The 19,677-nt window shown below is 60.0% G+C and overlaps 7 protein-coding genes and 1 non-coding gene across 8 annotated transcripts; 3 read left to right on the top strand and 5 right to left on the bottom strand.

Annotated features, from left to right (window-relative positions):
- Positions 1-30: 30 nt before the first annotated feature.
- TPO5_2 (polyamine transporter tpo5) lies at positions 31-2,118 on the bottom strand (the record flags this gene model as incomplete). The annotated part of the gene is made up of 6 exons (XM_069353234.1): positions 31-340; positions 389-1,400; positions 1,437-1,539; positions 1,609-1,676; positions 1,723-1,787; positions 1,967-2,118. The coding sequence occupies 6 exons, from the start codon at positions 2,116-2,118 to the stop codon at positions 31-33; spliced, it is 1,710 nt and encodes a 569-aa protein (XP_069207876.1).
- Positions 2,119-4,301: 2,183 nt separating this feature from the next.
- Q8F55_004727 (uncharacterized protein) lies at positions 4,302-5,997 on the bottom strand (the record flags this gene model as incomplete). The annotated part of the gene is made up of 2 exons (XM_069353233.1): positions 4,302-5,444; positions 5,623-5,997. The coding sequence occupies 2 exons, from the start codon at positions 5,995-5,997 to the stop codon at positions 4,302-4,304; spliced, it is 1,518 nt and encodes a 505-aa protein (XP_069207875.1).
- Positions 5,998-9,358: 3,361 nt separating this feature from the next.
- On the bottom strand, positions 9,359-9,931 carry Q8F55_004726 (uncharacterized protein; the record flags this gene model as incomplete). Its single annotated transcript, XM_069353232.1, has 3 exons — positions 9,359-9,456; positions 9,503-9,714; positions 9,768-9,931. 3 exons carry the CDS (start codon positions 9,929-9,931, stop codon positions 9,359-9,361), a joined length of 474 nt encoding a protein of 157 aa, XP_069207874.1.
- Positions 9,932-11,755: 1,824 nt separating this feature from the next.
- On the top strand, positions 11,756-12,320 carry Q8F55_004725 (uncharacterized protein; the record flags this gene model as incomplete). The annotated part of the gene is made up of 3 exons (XM_069353231.1): positions 11,756-11,913; positions 11,960-12,174; positions 12,217-12,320. The coding sequence occupies 3 exons, from the start codon at positions 11,756-11,758 to the stop codon at positions 12,318-12,320; spliced, it is 477 nt and encodes a 158-aa protein (XP_069207873.1).
- Positions 12,321-14,303: 1,983 nt separating this feature from the next.
- Q8F55_004724 (uncharacterized protein) lies at positions 14,304-15,436 on the bottom strand (the record flags this gene model as incomplete). Its single annotated transcript, XM_069353230.1, has 2 exons — positions 14,304-14,924; positions 14,963-15,436. 2 exons carry the CDS (start codon positions 15,434-15,436, stop codon positions 14,304-14,306), a joined length of 1,095 nt encoding a protein of 364 aa, XP_069207872.1.
- An 837-nt stretch (positions 15,437-16,273) lies between these two features.
- On the bottom strand, positions 16,274-17,839 carry Q8F55_004723 (uncharacterized protein; the record flags this gene model as incomplete). The annotated part of the gene is made up of 5 exons (XM_069353229.1): positions 16,274-16,425; positions 16,470-16,867; positions 16,919-17,099; positions 17,140-17,550; positions 17,587-17,839. The coding sequence occupies 5 exons, from the start codon at positions 17,837-17,839 to the stop codon at positions 16,274-16,276; spliced, it is 1,395 nt and encodes a 464-aa protein (XP_069207871.1).
- Positions 17,840-18,413: 574 nt separating this feature from the next.
- Q8F55_004722 lies at positions 18,414-18,505 on the top strand. Its single transcript has one exon. It is a non-coding gene; the product is annotated as a tRNA-Arg (tRNA).
- Positions 18,506-18,914: 409 nt separating this feature from the next.
- Q8F55_004721 (uncharacterized protein) lies at positions 18,915-19,580 on the top strand (the record flags this gene model as incomplete). Its single annotated transcript, XM_069353228.1, has 1 exon — positions 18,915-19,580. The coding sequence occupies one exon, from the start codon at positions 18,915-18,917 to the stop codon at positions 19,578-19,580; it is 666 nt and encodes a 221-aa protein (XP_069207870.1).
- Between the last annotated feature and the right edge of the window lie 97 nt (positions 19,581-19,677).

Below are 19,677 nucleotides of genomic sequence, written 5' to 3'. Positions count from 1 at the left end.
GGCCACACTTCAACAGTCTGGTTGCCGATGCTACCGCTTCACATCGCTGGTTTGGACGCGGCTGTCGCTCCCGTCCGACTCCGGGTCCTTGTGGTCGGGGTCCACAGGCACGGTCGTGACCGTAGCGGTCTTCTTGTTAGGGTCCTCGACAGTTCCTCCGTACTCCTGCTCGTAGTACTCGTGCACATCGGCAGACAGGTCCGCGGTGCGAGGGCCAGTGAAGAACGTCTTGCCGCCATACTTGGGGAAGAACCAGTAGCCGATGGCGAAGATCCACGCGGCGGCGGACACGACGATGGCGTAGTTCATGGTCGCTCCGTCTGGGTTGGGATCACCAGGGCTGGTAGTGTCAGCAGAACCCCAAGGCGCAGACGGCAAGGCAACTTACAAGCAGAAGATGACGATGGCGAAGAGCATCCACAGTGATGCGATGAGAGCCACAAGGCGACTCGCGCGGCCGAGGTACCAAGGCCCAGGTGTGAAGTGGTTCTCACCCCAGATAACACGACAGCCGATGGGGATGACATAGGCGACGTAGAGACCCATCACGTTGAGCGCGAAGATGGCGTTGATGGCAGCCTGGTCGACGGGGTCGGCAAAGCCAAGAAGACCAAGTGGCATGGCACAGCCAACAACGAGCCACACGGTGCGCACCGGGGTCCCTGTCCTCTCGTCCACCTTGTAGAAGAACTTGGAGAAGGGGAGGGCGCCGTCACGAGCAAAGGCGAAAGCCTGGCGCGAAGAGGGGAGGACGAGAGAGGCAGTCATGCCCATCTGTGAGATGGCGATAAACGACCAGATGGCGAGAGCCCCCTTGGAGCCGAATGCCAGTTCGTAGATGGCGGCGAGGGGCTGGTCAGCGTCGTTGAGTGCCGCGACGTCGGTGCCCATGCAGAGAGCAAAGATGATGAGAAGGAGAGTGCCGAGTACACCAGCCGATCCGATAGCGCCGATGATGGCAGCGGGAACGGCGGTGGCAGCGTTGGATGCCTCCTCGGAGAGGGACACGGCGCAGTCGAAGGAGCCGATGGTCCAGACGGGCGCAAGCATGGAGAGCAAGAAGGTGAGGCCACTGCCCCAGCCATGGAGGTTGACCCAGCCACCAAAGGTGAAGGACGCCGTGTTGAGGTCCTTGCGGCGGGCGATGGGGAGACCAATGATAGTGACGAGGGCGAGGATGAGGTTGAGGGCGGTGGCCGGGTTCTGCATGCGGGCGAACAGGTTCGTGAAGTAGGCACAGTAGACTCCACAGAAGATGAGGACGCCACAGTAGAGCAGGAAGTTCTGCCACATCTTTGGGCTAAAGTCGGGGTTGCCCAGCGTCGCGGCGGCGAAGAGGATGCCCTGTGCACCCCAGGCGAGGGACGAAGTCGCCGCCACATTGCCCAAGAACGAGTTGTCTGTGATGTCAGCGCGATAAGGGCTCTACAACGCACATCCAACAAGCCATGCCAGGAAGTTGCGGTACTCGGGAGGAGCGAGGCGGTGGGTCCAGTAGTAGAGGCCTCCGGATGTGGGCATCGACGATGCGAGATCTCCCTATCGCAATGTGGTCAGTGGCGGCACGTGGGGGTGTCGGGTCTATCATTCAGGCTTTTCTCAACGTACCATGGCCAGGCCGACAGTACCAATCAGGATGGAGGCGACGACCCAGCCCCATACCATGCCAACAGGGCCTGCATTGTCAGCGGTGCAAGCTCTGTGGGCGGTATCGCTACCCACCTCCATACGGCAGGTTGTAGAAGATGACACTGGCGATAGACGGGACAACACCCATGATCGAAAAGCTATGAACCCGTGTTAGCCGTTGATTCCCTACCCAGGACAGGAAGCAGGGGCATCCGCGTCGCAAGCCCAGCATGTCCATGGGGCGCATGGTGACCGGATGCGAACGATCCCAGCTCTCCATCCAGGCCCGTGGTGCGGCACCGTGAACCCCAAGTTGGGCCTACCGCTCAAAACTCACGCGACACCAAACACCTCGAGTTTGGAGAAGGCACGCTTCAGCTCGGGCTTGTAGCCCAGGTCCTCGAGACGAGCATCGTCCTTGGTGAGGATGGTGCTCTGTCGCCTGCTCGTGGCCGACACGGGCGTCACAGGCGGGTCATCCGACTTCATGATAGGGATTGTGTGATGTGTGTGATTGAAACAGGGAGCGTGGAGGAAGGGCTGGTGGCCGCTGCGAGTGGCGAGATCAGCAGGCGCTGTGTGAGAGGGACGCTGAGGGGGCGAGGTGGTGTATTCTTCGAGTCGACCGATTCCCTAGTGACAGTGGTGGTGTCTACCGCAGGGCTGGATTCTTATACGACTGTGTCGGCTGGCCAAGTTTGAATCCCGACGGGCGCGGCATTGTGGGCAGCATCTGTAGTCATGTGGGCGTGCGGGCTCGGAACTGGGCGCTCGGTAGGCGAAGAGAGGGGGAGGGGGGAGGAGCGGGCGAGGAGGGCGGACGGTGCAGCGGTGGGTGGCTTCAATGCTATCTCCTTTCCCCTGGCTTGCGCAGCCTCTGCGATACCGCCTCGGCACGGTATTGGCAGTGGTCGTGCCAGTGCAATAACAATAAGGCCTGAATCTGTCTTGTGCGGGTTCCCGCGTTCTTGGCTGAGTGGGCACCATGGGGAGGGGGGCGTCGTGGTTTTGGTCGGTCGTCGTTCGGTTCGGCACGACCTTTGTCCCTCCCATCCGGTAGGAACGGTCACTGCATGGTCGCGGACGCAGGTAGGTCAGTGGCGCAGTCCTTGCCGGCCTACCCCAGCTCAGGTCCAAGACTGTGCGGGGCATATCTCGTAAGCGAGGTGGTAGGTCCTTGTCACATTCGGCACGGGCCCCAGGGTGCTTTGGGTGGCGTCACTTATCAGGCGTAAACGCTGGTGGAGCAGCTGCACACGAGGTGCCCGCACTCTACGCTGCTTATCACTCACCCCCAGTTTACTACGAGCGACGGGCTAACTGTTCAGCCGTTGTTGATATCACCTGACATGGTGAGCATTCGGCACGCGAGGTCAGATGACCTGGACGTCGGCGTTGGCCGCCGGCCAAAGCACCCAAGCCACTGCAACACCTGGAGGCAAAGGCCGTGTATCCTAGCCGACCGCATCCAATGCTCATCTGTGCGCAGTTATCAGGCGCGTCAGTGTCACCAACGTGCTCAAAGGGACGTCAGCGGCGGCGGCAGCCACGCATTGTTGTTGGGGATGTCTTCGGCAATCTCCAGGCGACGCGAGCTGCGCAACGGATGCTTAGATACGGGATGGACTGGCACGCAACCTCATCTACCTTGGTCCTTCTGTTCAGCCTCATCCGTAGTGATAGCCGACGACTTGCTCAAGGCGCCACGTCCCTCACACGACGTCTGTTCAGCTGAATAGATTGGGCCAGCTTAAGCTTGGAACTCGCTTGAATCACGCCCTTAGACCGCACGTCCGCCTACGCATGCTTCAAGTCTACTCTGAGATTGGATCGGAGGATGAGTTCAAAGCGCCTTCGAGGAGTGCGAGATGGCGGTGGCTCCTCCGCCGGCCCGAGCCATCGCTGACGTGCATGCTACGAATAGACAGTGCAGTGTCAGCCGGGATCCATGTCACCTGAAACACAGGCCGAGCGGACGGTCCGGTCGCTGTATTGCTCGCACCTAGTGTGTCGCCTGGGCGCAAGGTCTCCTCGCGCCTCCTCACTTTCGGGCAACAGAAGAGACGGAGCTCCGACTGAGCACGAACGTATGCAGGTGAGCCGAGGGGAGAAACATATCTTTCGGGCCTTCTTGGTAAAATGAAGGTGACGACGTTTCAGTCGTTCCAGTCGTCCACCCCTTGACTCTTCGGTACCGACAAGATGGCCATTGAACGGATAACTTGGAGGCATTCGAGCAAGAGGCCGTGACATAAGGCCTTCGTCCCTCAATGTCCTCGCAGACATTGCATTGCGCCGTACGCGTGGCGCCCTAACATGGGCCGTGCCTTCCTGGCGGATGGCGTTATTGGAGCAGTGAGGGACGAGGGACGGTGGACATGTGGAGCAAGTCGCCGAGTCTCTTGGCCTTGGCAGTTGCGGCGCTCCACATTCGTTGCCCACCTCGCGCCACAGCATCCGCAAGCCAGAGACCGCCGATCACTGGGAACTGATCACAGGTTGACGCCTAAGGCCAGTCTAGGCGCGAATGGGAAGACCCCTTGCATCTCAAGAAGTCGTGTTCTTACAACTTGCCCTGCTTATCCAGACCTCGCGCACACTAAAGAGTGTCCGAGACTGCTGCCATTACGGTTACTGCTAGAATCTCCAACCTGCCTAACCACAGCTCCCTCTTAGAGCTGGTAACGGAAGTCGGGGTTGCCCTCGATGACGCACAGACCCTGGTCGGCGCGGCTGTTCTTCCACTTCATCCAGAAGCGGAGGGCGATGACGGCGACAACGTTGGCGGCGTTCATGGCGAGGGTGAGGTAGATGCCCGAGGGGAAGCCCTTGGCCGCCTCCTTCTCCTGGAAAGCGACGGAAGCGACAATGCCGCCAACACCACCGAAGGCGATGATGAGAGCCGAGGCGTAGCCACGCTTGGACTGGGCACGGATGGCCGTCTGCGACCACGAAACGACGAGGGGAAGGAAGGAGTTGGAGCCACCGATGGCGAGGAAGACGCCGGCATACCGGGCAGCCTGCTTGGTCTTGCTGATCTGCGAGTACATGGCGGTACCGGCAATGAGGCAGCAGATGTTGAAGACGATGGCGTACGAACGAGCGCCCTTGACCTTGTCGGCAATGTAGGCGCTAGTGACGGCCGGGAACAAGCACCAGACGTAGGGAGGAACGACGAGGAGCTGAGACATCATGTTGGAGAAGCCCATCTCGGCGAGAATGCGAGGGAGGAAGTAGGCGAGCGAGTAGGAGGCGACAGTGCCGCACATGAACATGTAGGCGAACAGCCAGAGCTTGGCGGTGCCGAGGTACTCGAAGAACTTGGCCTTGGTCATGGGGTCGACGACCGCGTCGGCGCGGTCACGCTGGATGCGGGTGATGACAAGCTCCTTCTGCTCCTCGGTAAGGAAAGTGGCCTTGTCCGGGAAGTCGACGAGGAAGAGGATCGAAAGGATTCCGATGCCAATGGTGATGATGCCCTGGACGATGAAGATCCAAGTCCAGCCAGCGTGGCCGTTCCTGCCGTCGAGCATCGAGAGGCCGTATGCCATGGCGGCACCAAAGCCCGAGACGGTAACCGAAAGGATGTAGAAAGTCGACATGCGGAGGGCCATGGACCTGCGGGGGTACCAGCATGCAATCAAGAAGGCGGCACCGGGGAAGAGAGTGGCCTCAAAGACACCGAGAAGGGCACGGAGACCGGCGAGGGTCTGCCAGTTTGGCGAAAAACCGATGGCGACCGTGACGACACCCCAGAGGATGGTGGCAATGCCGAGCCACCAGCGGGCTCCAAACTTGCGGAGACCGAGCTGGGACTGAGAGGTATGTCAGTGGGTGCAACACCAAAGGAGTGGAGGGAGGCCTCGGCGGCGGCAGGTCACGCGGGTGGGGAATGGCACCGTAGAATGCGCCACCCCTTTGTTTTTGCCCGCCCCGCAGTGACGGCAGACTGGTGATCTGTGGAGCCGCCACCGTGCCCAACTGTCTACTCACTGGAATCTCCAGGATGATGTACGGGATGAAGAAGACCAAGGTCGCGATGGAGAAGCGCTGGCCGTTGCCGCCACTGAGGTCGAGCTGCTTGTGCATCTTGAGGTTGTTGGCCTGGCGGGCAAGACCCAGGTTGGTGCGGTCGATGAGCGAGATGCAGTACATCAACGAGAGCACGGGGACGAGTCGCAGGTCGACCTTGCGAATGGTCGAGCGAATGAAGGCGGGGTCGTAGCCCTCGTCAATGTCGGCGAACATGACATTCTGACGGGGCTCCTCGCCAGAGAAGTCGGGGGAGGGCGGGGTGTGGACCTCCTTGGGGTGGTCGAGGTGGCCCAACTCCCTCTTCTCGTTGCTCACAGACGGGTTGAGAGCCATGGTGGTAGATGTGCAAGTGACTGTGTGTGTGGATGGGGAAGAAGCCTGACTGGCGGTCGCACGGGGAAGAAGAGAATCTGTCCTAGATGTCCGTGACCTTTGTACCCCGCGGTGGCCCCGCTGTTGGGTAGGGCCCAAGTGACACAACCGGCACTACCTGATGGAGCGAGCGGGTCGGGCCCGGTCCAACCGTGTCGGGAGGCAAGGTCACCGGTCGGTCGCAGTGGCGCCTGCGCACGGAGTCAGTGGTGTTCGGGTTTGACCCTGTGCTCAGGCATGACGACCACGGCCACGCAGCAAAACTGACGAGAAAACCTGGGGGCGTGGTGGGGGGAGGGGGAGGCGCGTGATGAGCGCCAAAGGCTAGCGGTTTACCTTTCAAGATTGCCAAGAGTGTGTGGCTTGTCCTGATGCTGCCCCTTATCGCGCGGTTTACCGAAAGTCGGCTGCGCCCGCCAGCGATGGGGGAGTGCTTGGGGTAAGGGCGTGCCGACAGGGGTTCGGTACCCCACACTGCGCACTTTCGTCTGGAATATCACGTACACATCCCACCTCTGGCTGTTCGGACGGGATTTTCATTCGCGGTAGTAAAGGTTTGCTCCACGGTTCGAGCTCCAAGGTCGCCGCCATACCTCCACATACCCCTGTGTGTCTCCCGTGTCAACTTCCCTAGCTACACGTACGCTCGCTACCGCACAGCGGCCCAAAGGGCAACAGGACCGGCGGACAGGGACCGAGAGCCTGGGCGCTGTTGCGCCCAGCGCAGCGGACAATGATGGAATTGGAGCACGTGAATTAATCTTCCCAAACGTGGTGACGGCTCGGCAAACACCCAAGCCACCCAAGCCGCCTTGTCCTCGGCTCTTGGACCGTGGGGTAGACCATTCCCTGAGACAAAGCCAAGGTCTCTTGACAGGGGGATCTCGTACCCCGCACCTTCTGGCCCTCGTCTCCCCACCCCACTCTTCCGCCCTTTTGCCAATGCACCTGCTCAAGACGCTCCGCCTTTGCCGGGCCAAGACCAACAAGAAACGCCCAGTTTGATGGATATCGGCTGCTATAAACCCACAAACCCGGCTCGAAGCCGTCCCACAACCCAGCGCTCACTTGCTGACAAGGGTAGCATCGGTCAACCTCGCTTGCCACCTGCAAACTATTTCCACATTTCCACGGGAGCATTGTCGTCCACTCGTCGACATCCAGAGACAAGTCTTGGCGCGACTGCGCATAGGCTGCGTCTTGAACGCGACTGTGGCGCAGACCAGCCTAATCACAACGACTACAAGTGCCCCTTGTGGTACGTTGGCTGGTCGTGCGTGTCCTTTGAGGCTGTGGTGGAGCCTACCACTGGCGTCCCCAACAAGACCAGAGCCGGCGGCGTCGAGTTGGGGCCCATGGCGCTAGTTACCCCACACCTGCACAGGACAGGGCCGTGATCGACACACAGTGGTGGAATGACGACGAGGTGTCTGCCCGCAACACGCAAAGGATGGAGCAACGAGCTAGCTTGGTACAACTGAGGGCGGTTGTTCACATGCCCAGGGGTTTGACCCTGGCAGGTCGGGGCGACTCCGAACTCCGACAGCCCCGGCTCTTGCCTCTCTCGCCTCTGGGTAAAGTCGGATCATCCCGAGATCTAGCGCTAACGTCAGCGGACGCCGACGCTAATGCTAGATGCCGCGGATTGTACGAGCCATAACGAAGACAACCAACCTCGTGCTTGTGGTTTACGCGTCTGATCTTACAACGACCTCGTTTTGCCGAGCGATACCGGTAAACCGACTATCATAACCCACACACACGCGTCTTGCTTGCCCCACAGATTCCTCTCTGACCGCGGTGTTGCCGCGTTCGCCGCCATGACCGCCATCGCCGTTGCTAACTTTGGCATCTGTCAGGGGTCCGTATCTCCAACGGCAGCGGGGTAGGCAGGGAGTCGCTGGGGCGATCGACTGTATTGCGCGGGCCTCCGCGACAGACCCGTGCGGCTTTGGCAGCGCCACGTAGGAGGTTGCCAATGGCGAGAACAGAGTGACAGCGGTCACCCCACCGCTGTGACAGACCATTGCTGAGCTATGACATTGGCCATGACCCTCTGCCTTTGGAGAGTGAGCGGGGGGCAGTGCTTCGCCTTGACCTCACTTGTTGTTCTTCCCCCTCACGGTGACACAGAGTACTCGCCCTTCCCCACTGCGGCGGATACAGACGTCAAAGGAACTCCACACACCAGCCAGCTAGGGCCTGCTCACGACGCTTGCTCACGCCGGGACCGTCGGATCGTTGGTGCCCCCTCGCTCGTCACGAGGGGCTGTTCTGAGGCCGGTGTTATCATCGACCGTCGGTCGCGTCATGCGAATGGCCGAGCCGACAGCACAGCGATAGAGTCTCGGTAATCCTGTCCTCTGACAAATGACACCCAGCGACTGAGACAACGCCGACAGACTGACCGATCATCGCGGCGACGCACCACCCGGATCAGTATCCGAAATCTATGGAAAGACTGATACATAAACCAACCCCAGCAACTCTCGTTCGTCACCCGCGAACGTGTTCCTCGCCAGCGTCATGGACACGCCAGGCTTGGACGCCGTGGTCTGACGGGGCCCGTCCTCCTGAAACTCGGGCGATCTCAGCTGCAGACGAACGAAGGGCGATAAAGATTGACCCCATGTGCTCACGAGTTGGGCAGCGGGTGCCGAGGCGCACGCTCAATGTCGTCGGAGAGCGTGCGAGCCGGTTCACCCACCCCCGCATCGCTGTACCTGCGAGCACGGCTCTTGGTACCTGTGAGCGTGAGGGTCACCTTGATTCTGTCCCTTTCGTAGGTGGGACGTCGTGTTGTGCCCGTCCGTCCGATATTTCGAAGAACAGTCGCAGATCGGGGAACAACTGAGGAGGTCTTGAGGGTGCCGATGGGACAGCGTCAGGTGCTTGCCATCACTCGAACTGGCCCCTCCCCCTTCGGCACCTCGGAGGTCCAACCGGACACCACGCCGACCTTTCAGGTCGAGAGGGGCGCCGCTTGGTCGAATGAAGTCGGCCGCTCGAACCATCCCGACGGCCGACAAGAGACTCTAGGAACTGACGAGCATCAGCACAGCCTGGATAGCCGAAGGTTCTGTTGGTTCCTGACCCCGAACCAATTGGGTATGGGCCACTCTTCGGGTTATGCCTCAGTGCAGGTTCGGAGATCCCTACCCCGGAGGGATCGCAGTTATCAGCGGCGGCCTGAGAAGGCCGTGCCCTCGCTGTATGATCATCGGCCAAGGGACGTGAGCCTTGTTGGAGCGGCTTATTGATACGATGCATTATTGATGTTGTATATGTGCTGCTAACCTCTCCGCTCCCGACTACTCCACCCCTAGAACGACACGCGCTGGTTGTCCGAGCCGGTGCACTGCCAGAGCTGGAGGCGGGCGCCGTTGCGGTTGTCTCCGCCGGGAACGTCAATGCACAGGTCTGTCGTCGATCAGCGCTGCTCCGCCCGGATCGGGAATCGACTCACTGGTGTTCAGAAGGCGGATGCCACCGTTGTGGTTGACCCAGGTCTGAGGCTGGTAGTTGTTGTAGCACTGCCAGACCTTGAGGGGCGTTCCGTTGCCGGGGTTGTTGCCGGCGTCAATGCAAGGACCCTTCGAAGACCTGATGGGGCCGTTGTTGTTGAGAATCCAGCGCTGGTTGGTCTCGGTGTTGGTGGAGAGGGCCGAGCAGTCCCACCTGGAAGCGTCAGCAATGGTAACGCGGTTCGGAGATGGACGGCAACGACTTACAGCTGGACGGCGTTGCCGTTGGCGGTGCTGCCGCCGGCGAGGTCGACACACTTGCCCTTGAACTTGAACTGGATACCAGGGAAGGCGCGCTCCTCAACCACAGGGGAGGCAGAGGACGTGACGGCGGCGACGGCCAGGAGGAGGAGCGAAGTAACAGCGACCATTGTGATGGATGTGATGGGTAGACTGGGTTGGGAGGCTGTTCGATGGAGGAGAAGAGAGATACTGATGGACAGAGGACAGCCGACCATCGACCTTTTTATATGCGACGACGATCCCATCTCTTGGGGAAGGCATCGAGAAAGATTGGCCGGGGAGCGACCTCGGGTTGCTGCGTTCCGTCACGTCCGCCTCTGCTCTCGAGCGTCGCGACCCCCGTCGTCAGCTGACTGTAGATGGCTGCGCGTTAGTTAGCTAACGCCACGAGAGAGGAACCGGCGCGTAGGCCTCTGCAGTAGGATGCTGGCGGAGGCGGTGAGGCTGGTGTTGCGCAACTGCCGTGATGTCGTACCGGCAAGTATGACGCAGGCACCACACGACAACCTTGTTCCACCCTGAGGATGTAATCTCCACCTTCAAACCGTGCTACGAGTTGCCGCTTGCAGTGCGTCTGTGTGTTGGAGCGCTCTGGTTTCGGTCTTTTGGGGCATGGTTCCAGGGCAGACGATTCGTCTAGTCATTTGAGGTGGCTGGTCGATGGCAGGAGAGACGCCTTGCCGAGGCGGATAGGATTCCAGCGCAGCGTCCTCGACGTCAGCCGTCTCAGTTGCACCCTACCGCTCAGCCTCCATCCATCCTATTGATGGAGCACTGCTATCGCAACGGCGCCCTGGTAGTGTGTGCACCGATGAGTGGTCCGTCTCTTCCCTTCGCAGGCGAGCGTCATGATGCCGACGGAATGAAGCGAAGCAGAGCAGTCGGGACGCCAACCTCGCTCGTTGCCCCCGAGCTACGAGCTGGGCATTCGCGGCTCGCACCTGTGCATCGCACACCAGTCGATTCGCTTTCAGCAACCGGGGAGGAACAACGAAAGTTCGGGACCCAGTGCTATCAGTTCGTTGACGACAGCTACTGGGCGTAGTCTAAGTGTCAGGGAGTGCGACCCATTTGCGGTGGCTGGTCGACTAGGTAACTGGTCTTGGCGACACCCGCCAACGATATCCTGAGAGCCTCATGTAGCCAAGTACTGCTGTCTGTCCAAGGCAGCTCTCGGTTCTGCTCATAGCTAGGCACTTGGCCTAAAGCTCAGAAGCTAAGATCGTCCGCACTCGGGTCACAGTGATACACACCGCGCGGTGGTCGTCCAGCCTCGCCGGCCTTAGGACGGGTTGACTTGTCATCGTCTCAGAGTCGCAGACTTCAGGTATTTGAGCAGGGTGAAGGGTTGTTGCCTAGTGAATACGCAATGCACAGCACGACTAGTCAGCGTTGCCTCCTGAGAGCCGATGATATCATGGGCGTCAGCTTGGATGGGGGTGGGCAGATGCTAAGCGCTGAACCAAACACAATCCGGGATGGCGTCGGTACCCTGTTTGCCTGAGAATGCCGACTGAATCGTTGTCGATGTCAGTTTCATCATCCGCACAAGGCAAGTCGTCTGCGCCCTGGCACAGTCGGCACTGGAGAACGATTCCTTGATGTCTCACGGCCGGCCGAAGGACTCGCTTGCAACCGCCCCGGCCGGACATGGCACACGTGCAGTTGAGCCCCGCATTGGCAGCATCGCCCCGGAGCCCTGACACTGCTCTATGATGACGGGCGACGATGGTCATGAGATCAACTGCAACACCCTCAAGGTCAGCGTCATTTGGGCGACTGGCCTGATCAATTCACGGGGCTTACGTTGTTGGAAACCTATCAATCACCAGGCCGACGCCCGTCTCCGTTGCTAGGATGCGCGTCGCTCGTGACGCGGCGACGAAGGGATATAAGGCGCTGGTCTGAACAGGTGGACGGCGTTTGTAGCACCCAACGACCGCAAGCCCAACATGATCACCACCGTCGCAACTCTTCTCGTCGGAGCCCTCGGCGCTGCTGCTAGCCCTGTCATAGACACGCGCCAGTCTGGCAGCCAGATCTCAACCGGCAGCAACCTCTGCCTCGACCTTACTGGCGGCGGTACCAACGATGGCAACGGTGTCCAGGTGTAAGTCGGATCGAAGGCCAAGCGTATGGTGGCCTGACCGCATCAGGTGGAACTGCGACGAGAGTCGCTTCTCGCACTGGGCGTGGAAGAACATTGGCAACATTGTCTCTACCGACGCCGGCGGCAACAACCTCTGCCTTGACGCTGGTAGGACTCCCGGCGACGGCAGTGTCGTGCACGTCGCTCAGTGCGAGACCAACCCTCCCGTGATGGGACAGCACTGGACGTACATCTACGGCCGTGTCAAGATCCGTGGTACCAGTGAGTTGTGCTGGATGCTCTGGGGCAATGCTGACGACCCAGACCTCTGCCTCGATGTCAAGGACGGCAACTTCAACAACGGCACCCCGCTCCAGGTGTGGTGGTGCGACCTCGACAGCCCCAACCAGGCCTGGAGCTTCAGCTAGGTGACGTCCCATACGAGGTAACGACTGTAACATTGTTATGACAAGTGAAGGTTGTACATCGAGACCATGCACCGATATAATGTGTACTTCAGCTTGACTCGGGTGGGGACGGAGCAGCGCGTCTACCGTGACGCAGTGAGATAGGGCGGATGGGAGGCCGAAACAACAGCTCGCAGACGTCATCATTTAACCGAAAGGGGTGACTATGCTGGTTTGCGTCCTCCCCCGCCCCGCCCGCCACACATTCGGGAATGAGGCTGCCTCGTGCTGATACCCCTTGTTGGCGTGTGGAGCCCAAACATGTGACCAGGGCGTCTTTAAACACCGCACAGAGGCGTTACTCTGACGGACAGGGCTTCATACATGCACCGGGGTACGGGGAGGAGGGAAGAACGAAAGGAACATCGGTATAGTTCACTGTCATGATGAGATCTTCACGCCCGACGCAGGCTACCGCAAGACAAGGGCGCATCGCTGATTCCGCTGGCCATCACGGTCTAAACGCGGAGCGGGGTGCCGTTCTGAACATCGCCGTCGGTGTTGTCGAGCCAGAGGTCTGAGTGTCAGGTTTGTCCTTCAACGCCACACACTCACTTGCTCCTCGAATGCGCAACGTGCCGTTCCCTAACACCAGCGGGAGCCCCTAGTCGCAATCCGATAGAAGGACCGCGGCTGCCGTTCACGGCGCCCTCACCGACGTCCAGATAGCCAGGCGGGGACTGGACGCTCGCGGTGCAGCCAATCGACTGCACGTCCGCCTGTGTTACCCACAGTTGGTTGGCATGATCATCGTGCGAACAATCACAGCTAGCGGAGAGTGGTCAGCGCCGGCGAACTGAAGACAACGGGTTCGTGTTTGGACGTCTACCGCCAGTCCGGGGCACTGCCACTCACAATTGAAGCGTGTTGCTGGTTCCCCACCAGCCAGCTGGCAGGTCGATATGGAGGCCGCCGCCTTGTCCGCGATGTGCACGCGGCGCACTCCACAGGCGTGGCCATTGCCACGGGGTGGGGGAGGTCGGCGAATGCGAGGCCGGTCATGGTAGGGGAAGGCATTGCTGTGGTGAAGAGCGGCGTGCCAGGCCTCATGTATCAGTATCTGAGTGTTTATGGTGGTGATCGCTCCAAGCCAAGACGCAGTTGGTGGGGAGTAGCGCGTGGTCCGACACCAAGGTTGCCCGCTGGCCTTGGCTGGAGAGGCAGAGTCAATGATCGTCAACCCGGGTGGTTCCTAGTGTTGACGGTTGGCGGAGGCGGCTGAGACTGGCCCAGATCGTTCCCCATCGTGGAACTACCTTTACAGGCGGTTCAACCGCGGTAGAGTCGGACATGGAGGGGAGGGGAAGACACACATACGTGTGCTCTGCTTGGATCCTCTTATACAAGCTGCACAAGCATGACCTAGGAGGAAGATCCGGCAGGCAGAGGTCACCCGCGCGCGGCGCTACCCTGTCGGAACTGCCAATAGTCGATCCCGCGTCGGTAAACCTCTTGCGGGGTCTTGCTACCTTCCAAACACCAACTCGGGGATGCTCAGGGGCTGCCGAGCAACGTTCCGTACCCTCGTTTCGCCCAGAAACCAGTACCATGGCGTTAGACAGCCTAATATGAGGTCATTGTTTGGGCGGGCGCGGAGGTGTCCGGGTTGCAGAATAGACGTTGTGCCGATCAGTCTATATATGTCTCACCGCTACCAGCCTGGAGCGCCGCTGACGTGCATCTTCCTCTAACCACAGGCAGGAATCTTTCACTAACGGCACCATGGCCTACCAGAGGTAGTGTAGCCGAGACTGTTCGCCGATTCCCCGCGTAACACGCGGCGGCGCCTGCAGAGACAATGATGTCAGGCGACGTGTTAGCCGCTTTCCGCGTTGAGCAGTGACAGCATTTACAGACCACGTTCATTCGATGGAACATTCTTTACAACTTTGCACAGCTCCTATATGTCCCCAACTATCCCACGAGCTCCAAGCGGGAGCACACTTAGGCGATGAAGTCAAAGTCGTCCTTGATGCCGAGAGCCTTGCGGCGGCTCTGGCTCTTGGGGTCAAAGTACGGACGCTCGCCAAGCGAGACTGAGCGAGTGCCGGTCCGCTTCTGGTCTCCGAGATCCTGGGTGGCGGTGTGGAAAGTGCTGCGGTTGTCCCAGATGGCCAGCGAGTTCTCCTCCCAGCGGAACCTGGTCTGGAGGTCGTGGTTGGCGGTGACGTGCTCGAACAAGAACTCGAGAAGAGCGTCCGACTCTGGAGCGGAAACTTCGACGATGCGCTTGGTGAAGCCCCGGTTCACAAACAAGCCCTTCCAGCCGGTGACAGGGTTGGTGCGGATGACGGGGTGAACGGCCTTGAGGTCATCGCCGACGTTGTCGGGGGCGCCGCGGACATCGTCGCGGATCTTCTCACCGCGGGCAGCGGCAACTTGCTTGAAGTAGTTGGCGTCGTGCACCGCAGTGTAGCCTTCGAGGAGAGTCTGGATGGAGGGCGAGAGGCGGTCGTAGGCCTCGTAGGCCGACGCCCAAAGGGTGTCACCTCCAACCTTGGGCACAGTTCGGAGCTGCAGGGTGGCGTAGTCGGATGGGATGGGCTCGAAAGTGATGTCCGAGTGCTGCCTGGTTAGCGCTTGGTCTCACAGTGAAAGCTCACCCAGCCAGTCTTGCCCAAGCGGCGCTCGCCGAAGACTGGGACCTTCTTGGTGGCATCACGGTACTCGTTCGAGATGACCGTTACCTCGTCACCGTCCTTCGAGTTGATGAAGGTGAGAGGGTGGATGTGAAGACCAGACGTCGCCGGCTTGCCGCTCTGCCTGCCGAGGCCCGTGACGAGGTCCTTCTGCTCCTCGGGCGAAAGGATCGCGTTGCGGAAGAAAACGACGCCGCGCTCCGACACGAGCTTGGCAAGAGCCTTCTGCTTCTCGGGGTCCTCGAGGACGGCGCGGATATCGAGAGCGGGCTTGCCGTCGATGGACGCGGCGGGGAACTCGGTGCCAATGGAGGGGGCGGTGTCGAAGGAAGCGAACGAGCGAAGGTCGACCTTGACGTCACCAATGGTGGTCGCGGCAACACCAGCCTTGATGGCCTCGATGGCGTCGGGAGTCTGCTCAACAGCGATGGGAGACATGGTTAGAGTGGTAGCGAGAGGGAGCTGGTGGGTGCTTACCGACGTCGCCTGCACTCATGTTATATACACTGCACTGGATGCTGATGTTGCTCTCCATCCGCACATGGCCGCTGCATGATGACTGCTGAACTCGAAGTGTCACGTCAGATTGCGATGGAACGCGGCAACGTTCACGCTCGACAGGCCTCATCTTGGTGTCTGGAAATCTGGAATACAGGCGCAGAATCTGGAATAGAGCTCATCTAGCGCGAGATCTACAAGCAATCAGAGCGCATGGATTGCGAGATTGAGAGTGCTTGCATAGCTGTCCCGAGCGACGAGGTGGACAGTGATGGTGTGAGTCTGATAAGCCGCGTGATGGACGATGGGAAATGGTGGGGGTCGTTGGGTGGTATGACGACAGCGGGGCCACAAACATCGCCATTGTCGGCCTCGTCCGAAGGCGACGCGGCTGTCGCTCGGCTCTTGGCTTTGCACTAGAACGGCTGTAGAATGCATTGGAGTACAACTGGGGATACATGATACGGGAGAGATGGTTGATGCAGTTGGTGCTTGCGTGTTGTATCGTTGGGTTTGTGGTTGGCGGGGGTGACGCGGGTCGTAGGTGGTGACGCGTGGCAGCGCTGCATGGAGCAATCGCTAGCAACTCGCGGAGGGCTGCAGGTGCGGTGGCCTCGCCCATCGATCTCACGCCACTGGAGGGCTGCACTTTGGTAGTGGCCCCAGTGTGATCGAGACGCGCCGTGCTGTCGACGACACACGGGTGGAAGGAAACCAAGTGGTGGTGAGTCAAGGTCTGGCCGACCCCACGCTCGTCGTCAGGCGGCGGTCGCCGCCCTACGCGGCACTGGGATCAGGCTTGCGGACAAAGAAGCCTCGGACAACCTGCACCATCCGCGGTCCGACCGCGAGGAACGAGGCAATCAAGAAGGTGAAGCCACAGAAGATGCCTGCGTAGCCAAACTTGTTATCGTCTGCCTGGATCAGGGCTGTGAACAGTCAGCCTTGGTCGACATGTTGGGCTGATACTCACCACCGCAGATGACAGGGCCGGCGACCATGAATGGTCCGCAGATGCTCCACGCCATACCGATACGGATGCCGACCTCCTCGACCGGACTGATCTTGGCGACGACGGCGGAGACGAGGGTGAGCCACGCGCCCGACACCCAGCCGTACAGCACAAAGCCGGCCACCAGTGCTCCGTTGGGAATCGGCGATGGGACGTAGAAGCCAAACAACACCACAGCGGTGAAGAAGGACGTCGTGCCGAAGACGTTCCACACGCCGAGCTTGTCGGCCATCCAGCCTGAGAGTGTTCTACCACCTAGGCCACCGGCCGACACAATGGCGACGGAGTAGTCGTACACCGCCGGTGACGCATTGTTGGCCCGTGAGATGATCGGTGCGTTGAACATGGGCGACATCCAGCTAGGCTGGTGTCAGTGCTGCCTGAAGATAGAGGCTACCACGTCGACTCACTTGAACATGTAGAAGCCGCACCCAATCGCAAAGAACGCGTACTGCTTGTCATGCCAAGGCCGGGCAAGGAGTTTAAGAGCGATGGGCTTGCGCTTAGGGAGACGCGACTTGAGGAAGAACCACGCGGGGAACATGAGCCCTGCGTTCATGGCCGCGACGATGAGGAGCGAATTGCGGAAGGCTGGCGCAGTTCAGTCTCCACCACCCTGCCATTCACTCACACATCCTCAAGAAGAGGTGCTTGAACATGATGGGATACACGATGCCACCCCCTCCGCTGCCGCCGACGATGAGACCGATGGCCGTACCGCGACGAGTGCTGAACCAATGACCTCCGACGGCCGTGACGGTCGGCCAGATCATGCCCGACGCAAAGCCAAAGAGGAAATGAGACAGGAAGATCTGGTAGTACTCTTTGCAGAACCCCATGGCCACAACAGCGACCACCGACAAGGTTGTGCCCACCAGAACGAGGGGACGGGCGCCGTGCGCGTCGAAGATCCTGCCCCAGATGACCGAGAAGATGAAAACTTCAGTGGCTTGCACCGACCCGATCCATGCGACTGTTGATTTGGAGTAGTTTGCCAGTTGGTGAGACAGGTAGTACTCTTGCAGTTGGCCGAAGCTACAGACTGAGGAGTCAGCCGGGTTCACGCGCGTCTACCCACCAAAGCCCATCAGACAAAAGGTGACAAAACTTGCCGAGGCTGCGCAGCTCCAGGCTGTGAACCCGCCATCAGGAGGTGGCCCAATGTCGTCCGGCACGGGGGCGGTGATCCCATCCTCGGTGACTTCGAGCGTTGTGATGGTCGTGGAGCGCTGCAGACCAGCCTTGTCGTTCTCATAGTCGCTCTCGCCTTGTGCCGTTGGTTCCGCGCCAAACTTCTTGGCGTCGAGAGTCGCCTCGACCCCGGGCGCCATCGTTTTGACAGTGAGTTCTGAGTCGCCGTCCCGTTGTGTGGCCGACATTGCGCGGCGAAGACACTGAATGAGTAGGAAAGAAGAGCGACACGCTCTGCAGAGATGTGTGCATGTCGGCGACAGGCTCCATCGGCTACTATGCGGAGGTGCCCCGAACGATGGGATTGTCTTGGAAGGCCAGGACCCACTTGCGACGCGGGTGGGTACCACGGTCCAGCAGTGTCCCTTACAGGTGGCGTGTCGCGTAAGAGGGATTAGTGGGGCTCGGCATGGCCGGCACGACCAAAGACAACCGAGTCGCCGATTCACCCGCATCCCACAGTTTACTACTTGGGGTGCTTCCGCGCGTGCTGGCAGTCACACGCGACTGCGCGCGACCTACACCGCGGCCGTATTGGTGGACCTGTGGTCCTGCAGCTCCCTTGATTCGGAATGAACACCATTGGCTTCAGCGACGAAGCGGCGGGCGTTCAAGCAAGCAACTGCAAGGCCCAAAGGCCAGTAATCGGTGCTTATAAGCAACAGGAAGGTTGCCGGAAGAAGAAAAATCGTCAACGGAAGCAAATTTTCCAAGGCCCGCGTAGCCGAGTGGCTAAGGCGTGCCTTTCCTATGCACATCAGGTGCTTGAAAGGGCAAGATCGTGGGTTCGATCCCCACCGTGGGTTGTGATGGCACAGTTGTACATCTTTTGTTGCTGCGGAGAGTGATCAAACAGCGGAGCCGGCTCGGTTCGTAGTGGAGAGATCTGACACAAGGACCGACTTCTCGCCGCCACCAACCCCGAGGCAGCCGTCGTGACAAGCTCATCGGCATCTAAAGGTGTTGTCGACTCCGCCAGGTCGTCAGTGGCATCGAGTTCCCAGTCGGTCCGAATGGCAGGACACACGTGCTTGTCTTGACTGGACGAACCTTCTTCTCCTTGCCAAGAACTTGGGTGCCGCGGTCTGTCATGTTTCATGTGGACCGCACTCGTCCCACCAGCACCAGTACGAACCCACATATCTATGCGTCTTTGCAGCCTTGGGGGACACTCTTCCAAGACTCTCACCAACTCGAGCTTGCACCTGTTCCGCCATGAACCGCGTCCCCATCCCCCCAACCCTCTGGGTACGCTTCGACCCCCCCTCCGACGACTGCCAAAAGGTTATCTGCGGCCGCGCAGCCCAGAGCTCTTGTCCTGTCAAACCTCCAGCAAAGTACGAGGCTGCCCTGCTTGCCAAGCATCCTGAATGCGCCAACGTCGACACCACCGTGATCGACTCGCAGCAGATAACAGGAGGCCTCATCATCGTCCAATCCTACGACATCAAGTGTAATGTCACGTCCGAGGCTTGCGCCAATGCCCTCGCCAGTGTTATGGGCAAGGACACGTCAGGCTACACCAGTGTTCGGCGCGGCCTCATTCCCCGAGCCGGCGGCAATTACCAGGTCTCGTGCGACCCTGCGATCGCCATGTATGCGGTTGAGGGCAAGTATTGGTTCAGGCCCGGAGGACAGGACGGCAAGTTCCTTCCCAATGTCTCGGCACCGGACTGGCCTTGCAAGGACGAGCGCCCGGTGTGCATCAACACGACGGATGTCGCGAGTGGCGGTAACGGCGCGGCCGGGATCCCGGAGGGCCTTGGGGTTGTCCGCTTCGCGGGGGCAAAGAGTGGCAGCTTCGCAGCGGCGGGCGGAGGCTCTGCCGGTGTGTTTGCTCTGGTAGTGGTGATCGGGACCATGTTGGGCCTTCTTGGTTAGCAGTGGGGTGGGTTCGGGTTTGGGTTGCGGACTGGGATGTAGTGATCATGTCAACGCAATGTACCGTGACGTACAGTAGGCTCGGAGCGTGGTCACT

The sequence above is a fragment of the Vanrija albida genome (assembly GCF_041260175.1).
Source record: "Vanrija albida strain AlHP1 chromosome Unknown contig_4, whole genome shotgun sequence".
In the NCBI taxonomy this organism is placed as follows: domain Eukaryota; kingdom Fungi; phylum Basidiomycota; class Tremellomycetes; order Trichosporonales; family Trichosporonaceae; genus Vanrija; species Vanrija albida.
The sequence above is the reverse complement of the archived record's forward strand: the minus strand, read 5'-3'. Positions and strand labels throughout refer to the sequence as shown.